Consider the following 13719-nt stretch of genomic DNA (forward strand, 5'->3'; position numbering starts at 1 on the left):
GCTCTCAGGCTCATCCCAAAAAACCCCAAGTGAACACAGCAGCACTGCATGGCAGCATCTCGGTGAAGCAGCAGATAGAAACACCCCTTCATGATGCCAAATAAGAGTTTCTACTTGTTATTTCCACCCCCACCCCCCCCAAGTCAAGGGTTAATTCTGATGCTGACAGCAGCTACTTAAAAAAATTAGCTTCTTAGATTTGATTTACAGTGTATCTAAGAGCTTAGTGGAAAATAAATTAAATTCAATTCAATACAGTAGGTACAATTAATTGGACAAAAATAAAATAAAACCTGCCTGGTAAATAACCATAGTCTAGGTTTAAGAAAACAGTTAATTTCAGGATCCTTTAAATGCAGAGAAATTAGCAAATGTTTCAGTATGCTAATTTTTTTTTAATTAAAAGATATTTCTGCAGTAAAAGCTCTTTCATATGCACTACTGATTCTTCATCAAACGTTAAGTTTCCAACTTAACACCAGTATAGCCGGTGGCAGCCTGAAGGTTTACCATCTGCTGCCACCCAAAGTCACGGTGGCCACCTTCAGAACATATGCATCAAAGCCCTGAGATAAGAGGCTGAAGGAATACTGCAGAAGTCAGCAGAAGGGGAATCACAAACCCAGAGGCAGGCAACAGGCAAGTCACCAGGAAAAAAGAGCGTGGTGAACCATCAGTCACCCAGCCGAGCACCCAGCCAAGGTCATGGGGGACAACAGTGGAGGAACTGAGGGTGGCTGTAACGCACCGCTCTCCCGCGGTGGCTTTCACAGAAACGCAGCCCTATGCCTCACTGCAGACGTTGGCTTCCCCGGTCCCCCTTCCTTTGCTGTGATCTTTTTTCCCCTCCCTTCCTCCCTGCCCAGCATCTAATACTGATTTTGTTTCCAGTTTCCACACTCTCAGGACATGGCACAGTGCTTTTTATTGACTTGAGCAGGTTTTAACACTGAACAAAATAAACACTTCAGAACACGTTTGCTTACAAAAATGCGGCTTTAAGTTCACTAACACAGGCTGAAAAATAGCTCGTGCCTGATCAAAGAAAATGGAATAGAATCTCTTCCTACAGGACCAGATACGAGACAGGTTTTGAAGACGCACCAGAGCTAAGGGATTACTTTAAAACCAGCTCCACCTGGTATTAAATTGCTGTTCTACACTGAAAACACATCATGTAATAATGCTGTCTGTGCCATCTATTAATTCTGGTCCTTATCTCCTAAACAAACCCATTCTTATCGCAGGATAGATTCTCTAGCAAAAGTCCCAACAAACTCAAAAATGTGTCAGCTGATCACCTAGGGGTTTTTTGCCTTGCATTCACCTCGCCAGCCGGAAAATCCCGTTACAGGTAGTGACAGACAACCAGGATCAAGACAAGTCAGCCTCCTGGTCCTAGCATAAGTGAAAGGAAACTTCAGCAGGGGCTGGTGTGCCACACTCGGGGCACGGTTGTGGTGATGAGGCAGAAGCAGACGTTCAATTCCTCCCACTCTCCTCAGTGATCCCAGCTGTCAAGGCTACCAGGATTAAAAGATGTACTTAACACAGATTTATTCTTGTCACTTTTCAGATTACACCACCCAGACTCTCACTCGTCTCCCTCTGTCGTTATAAAACGAGATTACATTTGGCTAATATGTATGAAAAATGTGATTATTGCTTATCCTTGTACCTGTGCAATATGAATTATCTTCAGTCTGCAATTATTCCTCCTTTCAAACCAGTATTCTAAAGAACTTACGGCTCTTATTCTAAAACAGTGCACTTAAAAGACAAACAGTGCACCTTTAAATAACACAAATGCTAAGAAAGCAGCATATATGCAAATCTGAAATTTTAAATACTTTTAGTTGGTAATAGAGGAAAGTTCACTTTCTTAGAGCAAACCAAAAAGTGGCCAATAACTGACAAATGGTGAAACATTACCTAGTAAACGTTTCTGGCAGATTTTACTAGAGAATAGAGTTTACAATATAAAATGCCACTCAGCATCACACAGTAATTGCCCAGCACCAATTACGTACTAAGCAACTTAGGAATAATTAAGAAGGCAAATAATTTTGGTTCAAAAGAAAACATCTCTATAAATTATTTCTTTCCGGAGGCCAGAAGATACATACAGTTCAGGCTGCACTGGCAAATTCAGTAATTTAATTCATTTTTTATAAAGGAAAGGGCAAAAATCTGGATTACTTTATCCTATCTTAGGACTGTTTTACAACATTCACTAAAGTCAAAAGAAAGTTTAGTGAGACAAACAAGGAAGAAGCCAGTGAGAGATCCTAAGAGTTGTCAGAACAAACCAGGGATGTTCAGACTTCAGGAAAACAAACGGTAGGTGTTTGAGGGCAGGGAAGAAGGGACAGGACTCTTTCTAGCTTTGTCACTTGGGGCTTGAAACCTGACTGTAGCCTAGGAATAATCCCATAGCAGTAGGGGAAGGAAGGCAGAGAGCCAAGAAATCAGTTTTGACGATGACTCTGCAGTTGATTTGATTTTTTAGGACAAGTCACTTAAGAAATTAAAGGGTTATCAAAACACAAAACAAGCTCTTAAAATTTTCTTTATTTGCATTAAACTGAGTAATAATCGTAACTATTAAGACTTTTAACCATTTTTGCCACTGCTGTTTTATGCCATGTTTGGATGAGGAAAACTTGCTAGTTGGTTGAATTCGTTGTAGCAGGTTTTCAGCCAGTTTCTCTTTCTAAGCATCCTAACGAAACAAGAACGAAAGTCTGTACTCGATCGTGCTGTTTATTACAGCTCCCTTTTCCCCACCCCTCTCTTAGGTACACATGGCCACTCATTCAAACCCACAAGATGATCTAAAGACACCTGGCAAAGTGCACCTGAGAGCCAGGTGACAGAAACCATCTGCTACAGGCAACCTAATTTCACAACTGCAACAGTCTTTAACCTCACCTCCAAGTAAAATGCTGAATATACAAGTTTCTAACAAATACTAACGGGACAGAGTCAGTCCTGTCACTCATGCGCAGAACACACACTGCCATGAACAGTGCCCAGTGCTCCTCTCTGCTTAAATCCCATTAAAACTAACCCTAAGCTGTTTGAATTTAACTACAGGTCTGCACATTATGCACGTGAACTCTACACATATTTTATATACTCTGCTTTTTGGCTCTTTTACTCATCAAGTAGACAAGAAGTAATCACAGTTTCTAAACAGTTAATAATACTGATTTGGTGGTTCTGCATATTTCTAAGGTCAGTTCATCAAAAGGTACACCCATCAGAGTCATGACTTCTCACAACAGCACTGCAACCACAAAAAATAGCCTACACTCAAGATTAACAGAATTGCTTCCAGTTCTTCAGAAAATAAGTTATCTACTTCTGGAATCCTCTTGAGAAACTGCCAAAATAATTTCAGCAAGGCCCTGATGAGAGTATTTTATTTTATAAGGTTTCAGACTGTGTAATAAAGCTTAGCAAACAGCGTATTGAACAACAAGCTCAAATGCACAGACATCTGTGGAAGACCTGATCACAGTCACACCAGAGCCAATACTGACAATGCGGCTTGATGGGGGACCAGGGGAGGGGAGAGAAAAGACATGAAAGACTGTCATTGGTTACAGAGGCATAGTTATTACTTAATGCATTCGGCTTTCAAGATGAGTCTTTAAATTGAATGAATCTAAATAACAGAGGGTTCTAAAGAATAAGAAATTGGGTTTGAAACAGCATTCTGAAGGTATCCAGCAGCACCATAACAAAGTCGTTTCTTTAGGGGCCAGTTGTAGCTTCAAAGGAAAGATTTGCCTAGGGCAGAAACTCAGCACAGAACCTGCAACCTTGATTTTTAATTAGGCAAATTTTGAAAGCAAAAATCTTTGCTATTCCAAAAAGAAGTTTTCTACTTTAATGTACAGGAGCTGCGAAAAACTGGTCATTCTTGGTAGGTGGTAACAGTAGCTAAAATATTTAGGTATGAGCCTGTTTCTAACATGGTACCTCTGGCAACAACAAGAGCTTCGCTGCCCAATCTGCAGCACCTCAGAGTCCACAACACTCGCAGCACAAAAGCCACCTGTATAATTAGATTAAACCTCTATTTTCAGAAACCTACTCACAGGTAGACTGTTCCCATAACAAACACATAAAATACCTGCAAACACTACCGAGTTAACCTTTGACACCATGAAGTGAGCAAACACAGCAGCAGCAGAATTCAAGAAACCTGGTTTCCTCAAACAAAGCGTAGCTCCTCTCGTGTCTGTTAAAATAGTGAGGTTTATACCACAGCCTTTGCATGAGAGCAGAACCAGAAGGATGCGAGGTGAGGTACAGATATGGTCATTCTTCTGCCGATCTTCACAGTATTTTAAGGAGTTTAATAATGCCAAGATTTCTGACTCTCTTAGATTCAGCAGAAAAGGGTCAGCACAACAAAAATGATTCAGGTCATAAGGAAGATGGGAAGGCAGATGGAAAGGCAAAGATGGCACACTGGGAATTAAAATTAAATGTCTAATCATCCTGCCTAGCCTAAAACAGTTTGGAAAAAAACCCACAGAGTTTCAGGCAGACACAAGCATTTTGTCTGTGAAAATGAAGCCAATTCAAAACACTTCAAGAGGCTTCAAAAGAAGAACACAGACTGACATTACTCTAAGGGAAGGCACTGAACCTTTCAGCATTTGATGGAGTGCAGGTTAACAGCTGGCTTTCTCGAGGCAGCGCTGTAGCAGGCAGACACCACTCTAGGCTTCAAGCAGCAGCGGAAGAACAAGCCTGTAAACCAGCCACCACCATCTTTAAGTCAGTGTATTCAAGCCAGTCTTGCATAGGATTAGGCGAGACAGCAGAGAAAACGCCAGCAGTGGCTCATGACTATCCACACACCCATTTTCTGCTGAAACAGAAGCAGCTACCGCAGGGCTAGAACAGGAGGAGAGTATTTTTCGGGCAAAACTCTGCATGATGCTGAATCAGTTACAGACTTGTGCCCGAAAAACACAGCATCCTCAACACGGGCCCTGAAAAATAGAATCCATTTTCAAGAACAAACGCACTATGTCATCTGCTTGGCTCCAGAGAGGATACTTGCACATCTATTTGGCTTTCTCCATGATGTGAGCTTTACTGCATACGTGAGCAGAGAAGGAGGCAAAGAGCAGTGATGGTGAGGACTGAGGGGAGATGGTGCTTTAAACCAAAGGCAGAAACATCATCTCCAGCAAACAGATACATGTGCACACTATTGCCTCATATTCACATGCATTTTGTGAATGTGTTATAAAACCAAATAACATTTGGGCTCAGAGCAGCCTTTCACCTGCCTCACAACTCTACGAACGCTTAAAAATCTATTCAAACAGACGGCACACTTAGAAAAAGATTAAATTCATCATAAGGAGAATCTGGAAGCGGGTACGCAGAGCACAAGATACCTGCAAGAATATTGCTCGCTTTTATCACACAATCATTAAACATTAACTCTGGCCCCTCTGATGTTGTTTACACATGAGCAGACCAGCTGCATACATGGGACTGTTCCTCCTCACGCTACCCATCTCCAATGCTAAGATCTTGTATTTTTGTCATTGCCAGAACCCTGATTCTTCCCAACTCTGCCTCAAAGACTTGGACAGATTCATCTCACACCTCGGACATTTACTAGAGTTGCACTCAGAGAGATCTAGGAGATCTGGTAACACCAAGGACTCCGAAAGCTTCATTATGATCAAGCATTTTGTCCAGCCACTGTTCATTACTCTTATACAAGAATGAAGATACCGAAAAGTCCGTGCCTACTGCACCCATTTAGAGGCTACTGATTTAGATAGTGCCTACTAATCCACCAGACAGGTGCCGTCTCCAACCTGATACGTATACAGAGTGGAACACAGGCTAAATTCTGTACTTAGAACCGAGGAAATAAGATGCAATGAATATGAAGTTAGAGCTGAGAAAACCTTGTGTGCTATAAAAACAGCCATAATATCTAATGTATATAGCCCTCTGAGGAGAAGTTATTGACTTATGCACATAATTACAACAGAACAGGCAAAGAAAAACAAAAATCAGTCCCCATAGCTCGGTTCAGGCCAAGAACAAGAAGCCGAGAAATACAGACCTTAAGAGACCAGCTAGTTCTTCTGATGCACATCACAAATGCATAAATTGACCATGCATCAGTACATCATGCACAAACCAGGAAGTATCAAAAGGCACAAGGGAATTAGCAGGGCAAAAAGGAAATGAGCCTTTACAGTCTGCATTAGCCACTGCCACGCTGCTGAATAATGCATCCCCTTAAAAGGATTTGGTAAGGTGATAACTCATCAGCATTATCAAAACAACGTGGTGATTCTTCTGGTCGCTTAATTAGGCGTGCGAAAAGTCCGTATGGACCCTTATTGTTTACAGAGGGGTATTACCCTGGGATTTTGAAAGGCATTACTTGCACGAGTCAAAAAACAAGTGTGGCTTCATAGCTGAACCTCTGTCTTGGTGGGGAGCTTCACCTCCAAATTCTCAGGGAAGGAGAGCAGTCATGTGCATCCCCAGCTCCCATTTCAAGTGACCGTTCAACAGTAGGAATTTCTACCCTTCTATATTTCAAGTATCCACCAGATTATTCAACTGAAACCACATCAACCCGTCCTTGCCCCACTACCGTAACCATGACTTCACATTTGAAAAAACAGGCCTCATTCTACTGAATGCCACCAAACATGTACCTTATCCTTTAGCTCAAATATATTTTGCATGACCTTACATGAATTGCTTAGATAAAAGCCTTTTTTCTTCCACTTTTGTTATTTTAAAGTGCAGATGCATTTGAGTCATTTTCTCCTTTTGTTTCATATCCTTAAGATCCACAGCTTCAAAGACAAAATGTCAGCGTGCAGTCGATTTATGACTGAACTCTTGAAGAGACACTGAAGAATTACCTTGTCAATCACCCCAAGGACTCTGAAGGCCTTCAGTTCCTCGGCAGGGCTCCTTAGGTTCCAAGAGGGCCTTGAACTTAGTGATCCTGGAGGCTAATGGAAGATATCAAAGATTAGACATCAATCAGGGTGGTACTTGAAGGAAGACTGCCTGCTGAAGCAAATGCCAGGGCGAAGGAAACTAAATTTATCATAAATCAGAGAGAGTAAAGATGAAAGGAGAAGTTTTCTGTTTGTCCTTAGTGGGGGGGCAGAGGAACCAACTTGCAAGTAAATAAAATCGAGAGAACATTGACAACGACAACTTGAAAAAGAAAAATAATAATGAATTTTCATACTTTCTAAGCTTAATGGAAGCTGGCAATCGATTACTCAATTCTTAGTCCACCGCAATAATCAATCAAAGCCTTACAGGTATTCTGGACACAAAATAATTCAGAGATCACTTAGGAGGAGAGAGCAAATTAGAGGCTTTTTAAGTCTGAAAACATAAAGTACAGAAGTACAAACAGGGTTCTTTTGCTCTCTGGTGAAATCCTGTCAAAAACAAGGTGCATGACAGAAATGATTCCGAAAGCTGCTTTATAAAAAGTTGGCTGGCTATGTATCATTAATTTAGAAATTAACACCAGAGCAAGAGAAATGGCACTATTCAAGCAGTTAATACGCACACGTTTTTGTCCCTCCTACGTTTCGTACTTTTTCAGGGCAAACTCAAAGCCTGCATGTAAGAGGAGGGACCAACACTTCAACTGGAGGTCTTCTGGGACAAAGATCCACCTCTTAAGCATCACATATACCCCTGGCACGTTAACAAACATTTTCAGAAGATTCTAGTTGCCAACTGAGAGAATTCATTAGATCTTCCTCCAAAAATTCAACACGCAGCTTCTCCTAGAACCGCAGACCTGGATCTCTTCCTCACAAATAAGGTACCGTCATCTGCGGAGTGGCTGAATGCCAAACTCCTTTTAAGCATAACCTGGCCTCCCCAGGTAGACTTCTGCTGCACAAAGGTAAAGCACACGGAGGTGACACTCCTTGGGTTTTAGGCTTTTGAGAGAGAAAAACTGTTTATCTAATTTGTCAGCATCCCGAGGCAATATTTAACAAATACGTCATAAAGGACAACTGCTGATAAACAATTATGCTGTGGATGAAATGCTTCGGTATCAGGGAAAAATCAAGACATTTTCCCTTATGATCAGAAACTCTCAGAAAAACTGAAGAACCTGAACTAGGTAATTCTGTTTGTTTCCCCTCTAGTGTTTCCCCTTCAGCATCCTTACTGTGCTCTCCTCAAAGGCCAGGGCTCCTCCTCGAAGCCCTCCCCAAAACTGGTTCCCCTTCATGTTGGCAGTGAATCACCTTCTCTCCTTCCAAATCCTTTCCCAAAAAAAAATCAACCCCTATTTAAGCATTGCCTGCAAAATTCACAAGAAATTACTGTAAACACATGTTCAAAAAGCATGGAGGAAAGCGTGCTTTTATTCTGTGTTCACCTACTTGGCTCATTGTTTTAAAGAGTTTATTATTTATCTTCATTTATTTGTCTGCATCTCGTAATCGCTTTGTCAAGCAAAAGTAACAACAGAAGTTAAGAGAAAACAGCCCAGATTCTACAAATCGCTAAAGGTTTCAGCATGAAAAAGGAGAAAAAAAAAACCAACTCCACACGGATTTTTTTTTCCTCCAAATCTAATTTAGGTTCCACATTCTCGCGAGCTGATGGAAGGAGGAGGGAGTTCTTTCCTTGGGTTGAATTTAAAGAGCGTGCAATTTTTCTGCAATAACGAAGTATTTCCTTTGGAACAAAGAGTTGTGCTAACAGAGTTTATTCATGACAAGATTTCAAAAGCATTCTAAGGAATACGTTTAATGAGAGAAAATATTTCCTAATCCTCTAGACTACTGTAAAAGACTTCCACTTCTAGCTGCATGCTATTACATTCTACAACCATGCCTCGATAATCAAAATTCTCTCTTATGCGTAACATTTCAACCATTAATTAAGTTCATACATCTCTACAGAAGTTAATAGTTGACTAATAATGTCATAGAACCAGATTTCTGCCCCCATCATGGCTGAAGAGCCCAAAACCCACCAGTCCACGTGTTGGGGTCCCTCTCTAAAATATCACCGACGGTGGCACAGTCAGCAGTACTGGTACACACGCTGTCTTTCATAATGCACTCTGCGGTCACTTCTCACCTTAAAACTATTTACAATCACATCCACAGCTCCCAGTAGCTTCTCCGGTTTTATTCAATTTCAGAATATTTTTGGCTTTTCACAGTACTTTGGTTTCACTGTCGCAAAGTTTAATAGCAGAGCCCAGTGATGGGGAGGCAGCACGTTCTGTCATGAAGCAAGCCAGAGGCAAACTCCAAATGCCCGGTTCCTAGAACTATGGCAATTAAGCACTCTATGGAGCCGTCTGCTCCTCTGAATAGAGTAAAAACCCAAGCTCAGCATCTAGCAATAAGAAAACTAACAAAAAACCAGCGCTCTCATCAAAAATAGGAGGAAAAAAAAAAACAACAGGAAGGAAGATAACAAAAAGTCAAAAGCTTCATTTGCCTTTAGGAATGGATCTATGCGCTAAAGAAAGCACAGGCTGCCTCTGCCTGCCGAAGGTCTTCAGCAGCCTGTCCAAATGCCCAGCACGCTGCTCAGGTATCCCTGATCAGGACCTTCTCTTCTGGGCTGGGCCCTGCATGGTTGGAAACAATTCCCAGACTATGTTCTGCGCTGCACGGCTGGAGTCATCTAACTTAGGACTGGCATCTCCAGTTCCTTTCCCTCCATCAACTTTTGGCTAGCACGTGAAGATCCCAGGTAGAAAAGGATGAAGCTGATTGTGGTGCTGGCCTCGGCAGCTTGTGGTCACCACTTGCCTTCAGAAGGCTCTAGCTTTGCAAGCCACACAATGAAACAGGGCAGCAGCTCTCGCCTCTGCTTTGGCATCACTGCCAGCAGTTAAAAGAGCAGGAGGAAAAGAGAAGTACACCACCAGCCAAGCATGAGGAAGAGCCTCTCACGTTCACCTCATTTAAGACAAGAGCGCTATTTCCAGCCCAGCGACACAAACACCATTTGATGGGAAATGACTTTACTGTTGCAGCTGCCACCTCTGACAGCAGTCACCACAGAACTTCAGGATAAAAAAAATACGGAGCACTTTCACAAACACCAGCGCAAAGCTGCACGTTCAAAATGGGATCTCCCCTCTCCATGCAGAGGTCTGCGTCTGATAACTTCAGTCACTGTCCACCTGTAGCACGGCCGGACCCTCAACTGCAGCACAGAGATTCCTTGTTTTGAAGCAGATACTGCTGGCCTGAGGCGCGAGACTCAACGTCACAGCTACGTAAGAGCTTCCAGCTCCCCTGGTCTGGCAGAACACCCTGGCCTCTTCCTCACGCTGTACCAGGAGAAAAACAGGTTGCCCCTCTGCGTGCATCTGAACCCGACAGAGCTCTGGTGGTGGCCCCAGAGAGCACCAGCTGGGGACTGTATTTTCCCTGAAGCTGGGACATCCCTTGCATGTGATCTCTGAAGCCTCGAGACTGAATTTCTTAAGTTAAATTCACATCTCACAGAGCCACAGCAGTGTATGTTCTTTACACTTCATGTAATTTTCATGCACACTTGATGAGAATTTTAGGAAGTAAAGTATCTTATGAAGACCACAAAGAATGAAGACTGCTTTTCCTGGTTGGGCATCAGGCTTGCGTGTACCTCTTGTTACTAAATTGCTTTGAAAATCAAAAATAATTGACATTTTAAAAGACAACAGCTTTTATAATGGTGCAAAAGGAAACAATTTTGAATTTAAGTTAGACATAAGTAGAATCAGAAACAATTTCAGAGTGAAACAAAAATATGCGTTATAAAAATACCGACATTAAAACAGACCCACAGCCTGTACGTGGAGCTGTGCCGAGCCTTGCAGCTGACAGCGATGTCAGACCACCTTCTGATGGTCAATCCAACGTGACTCGGAGGCTGCTGCGGCAGCTCTCAGTCAGGCTTGGAGGTGGCTCTCCAGAGCTGCCATTTATAGAGGGGCAGAGGAGAAAACACAGCTTGAGAATCTGCAAAATGGCCTGCTGCTGCCGTTACACAGCGTTCTTGAGCGTTTGTCGTCGAGAAGGCCCTTGAGACTGCTGTGCTACGCCAGAGGAGGCAGACAAGGACAGCATTTGCCGCAGCTTGCTTTCCAGAAGGTCTACGTGCCTGCTTACGACCTCCAGAAGCTCTCCCCACGTCTCCTACTCGCCACAGCAAGGTTTTTCTCAGTGTTTACATGACCCTGTCAAGTGAGTTCCCAGTTCATGGTCAGTCACAGCTGCGTCAGTTCCCTGAGCTTCTTTTCAGCCTGAAGAAATCTTGTATTCCCCCTTAAGCCCATAACCTTCTTCTAACAGTGCCAAGGGTTCTCCACACACCTCCTCTTGCGCTCCTCTCTTCACCACTCGGACTCGCCAGCAGCAAGGTGGTTGCTAAGGATGCTATCCTTGAGGGCTACACTGCTGGCTTTCTACTGAGGCAAGAAAAGTAACAAACTACTTTGTTCTTTGTTTGGTTTCCATGGCATCAAAGACAATTTTTGCCTCAGCTCTGAAACTCCAGGCCTTTACAGCTAGGGAAATCTGGTCTGCAAACAGGCAAGGGCCTGGCATTCGGAGCTGCAGAAGAACGGCTTGTTTCTTCTGCTCCAGGCCTCCAGAGAAAAGCGACCGTGCTCCACCTTCAGGTGGTGTTAGATGGCACATGGGTGGCCGTCATGGTCTTTTGAGACTGTTGCGCATGGCTCAGCACATGGCTGGCAGCCCAGGCCTTCAGGAGATACAAGAGGCTGAGGGGTAAGGACAATAATTGAACCTGCACTTTCAAGCTTACCTCTTCCCTCGCTGGACATTTCTCTGGTCTGGACAAGAAACAACCAACTGGCATGCCTAAGGAGGACAGGTGAGCCTAGTTTTGATGCTGAGCACTGTGGTTGTTCCAGGTAAGGGCACGACAGGAAATACAAAGCTATTTACTAACCCCAGACACAGGTGAGAAAGGCGTTCTGTCTTGTAACATCAGGTCGCGAACAAAAACACTCTGCCTCAAACGCTCACGCTTGCTTACTAGCGAGACCTCTTCCTCCACGGTGCACACGGTCTCAGCACCCGCTGCCCATGAAGTTCCCTGCACTGAATGTGCTCCCCATACCAAAACCACACTCTGTAATCGTGCTAGGGCACAGTATTCGTCCATCATTTTCTTGCAAACCAATTTCAGCGGAAGGCTTCAAACTGTGCTGGGCTACCAGGTGTAGCAGCACTCGGCCGTGCTTCTAGGAAGGCTTTCTGTGTGCGCAGTGGTTCTCCTCAAAGACTTCAGCAGCCCTCCAGCACAGAAGAGTTATGTGAGACCTTTTACAGACCCACGTGGGCAAGGAAGGTATTGTACAGTGTTATTTAAACATTTGCATTCTTCACTTAAGACACTAAGCCAAAGCACAGAACCTGCCAATTCTTAGTGGTTCCTACCACCATCCTTACAACGACTTAGAGACATAAGTCCTTCTCCTGATTAACTCTGGCTACCAACTCAAGAGACAAGCTGTTCCTCAGCACAACCACCATGACCTATTGGCACCATCTGGCCTTGATGCCAGCAAATTCCAAAGCTTGAAGATAAAAGTCAAATGTATGCATTATGAACAGCAGCAAATAAAGGCTATTAAAATATGCACACAGACTTAGAAAAAACAAAGCCAAATCGTGGAAACATGTCTTTTTTTGTAAAACGGAGAGTAAGCCGGGGCAACATTTTGCTTGTGCAAAGTCAGATTTACCCTAACTTGTCTCTTCTGAGTTTCATCACAGAAGGAGAATGTTTTTCCATTCTCACCACTTCTTTTTTCCTTGGCTTATCCCAATTAATCTCACTTTCCTTTGGATCTGGAAAGGAGGTATGTGCCTTATTCAGCACAGCATAAAAAAGGAAATACTTTCTCTCTTAAGTTCACATACAAAAATGCAACCTATTTCTTCCTCCTTCCCAACTACAATTAGTTTTTAAACTTATAAAAAGACAAAAATAGGCTGTTCGTCACTTTTTTCCTTTTTCTGCGGTTTCCAAACACACTGAGGCTTTAATTCGCTACAGCTTCTTCCCCATTTTCTGGGGTGTTTGACCCAAAGAAAGACTTCCTAGTAGGAGTTCATATCCCTCCTAAATACTAAATTGTTCAAAGTACAATTCATAGCAGCAGCAAGACTCCAAATCTCACAAAATATATCCCATTTGGAACATCCTCAAAACTGTACTTGTGGGCTCTCAACAAAAAAAATGCAGCTACCCTTCAAGATCAGTGGTTTTGCTCTTTTAGTTTACTTGCTAGGCAGTTAGATTTTATAAGGCTTCTCGTCTTTGCAGCAGTGGTCTCCTTAAAGCATTTTTAGATCTGTGCAAAATAAGAAGCAATAATCTTCTGCCCCTTTTGTCCTCCTTTGATATAAATGGGGAGAGACAGGAAGCCAGTGACTTTTATATTTACAATAATAGGGCAGTCATCGACCAATCACCCACAGTTTAGCATGGCAGCAGTAAAAGTCTGAAGTAAGAACAGGGAAGTCCTTAAAGGAACTCTTTGGGGAAGGGCAAAGTAGAAATTTATTGAGGGTGTCTTGAAACAAGCTTTGTTTGTCTTTTGTACAAGCGTCGATAAGGGTGTTTCTGCTTAAGAAGGTGGGAATTACCGCAGAAATGCCTCAAAAATCAAGAAGC

At 42.9% G+C, this 13719-nt stretch overlaps 1 protein-coding gene across 6 annotated transcripts in view; it reads right to left on the minus strand.

Annotated features, from left to right (window-relative positions):
• The window catches only part of RPS6KC1 (ribosomal protein S6 kinase, 52kDa, polypeptide 1), an 82074-nt gene that overhangs the window by 32896 nt on the left and 35459 nt on the right, over nucleotides 1-13719 (minus strand). For 3 of the 6 annotated variants that reach the window (XM_010131822.1, XM_010131819.1, XM_010131818.1), the window contains exon 8: nucleotides 6933-7025. The exons of 1 other annotated variant lie outside the window; for it this stretch is intronic. In XM_010131822.1, the coding sequence (XP_010130124.1) occupies nucleotides 6933-7025 (93 nt within the window). Of the gene's footprint in view, nucleotides 1-6932; nucleotides 7026-9688; nucleotides 9721-13719 lie in introns of all 6 variants that reach the window. 2 more of the 6 variants (XM_010131823.1, XM_010131820.1) reach the window with 2 other exon arrangements.

Source organism: Buceros rhinoceros, unplaced genomic scaffold, assembly GCF_000710305.1.
Source record: "Buceros rhinoceros silvestris isolate BGI_N320 unplaced genomic scaffold, ASM71030v1 scaffold422, whole genome shotgun sequence".
In the NCBI taxonomy this organism is placed as follows: Eukaryota; Metazoa; Chordata; class Aves; order Bucerotiformes; family Bucerotidae; genus Buceros; species Buceros rhinoceros.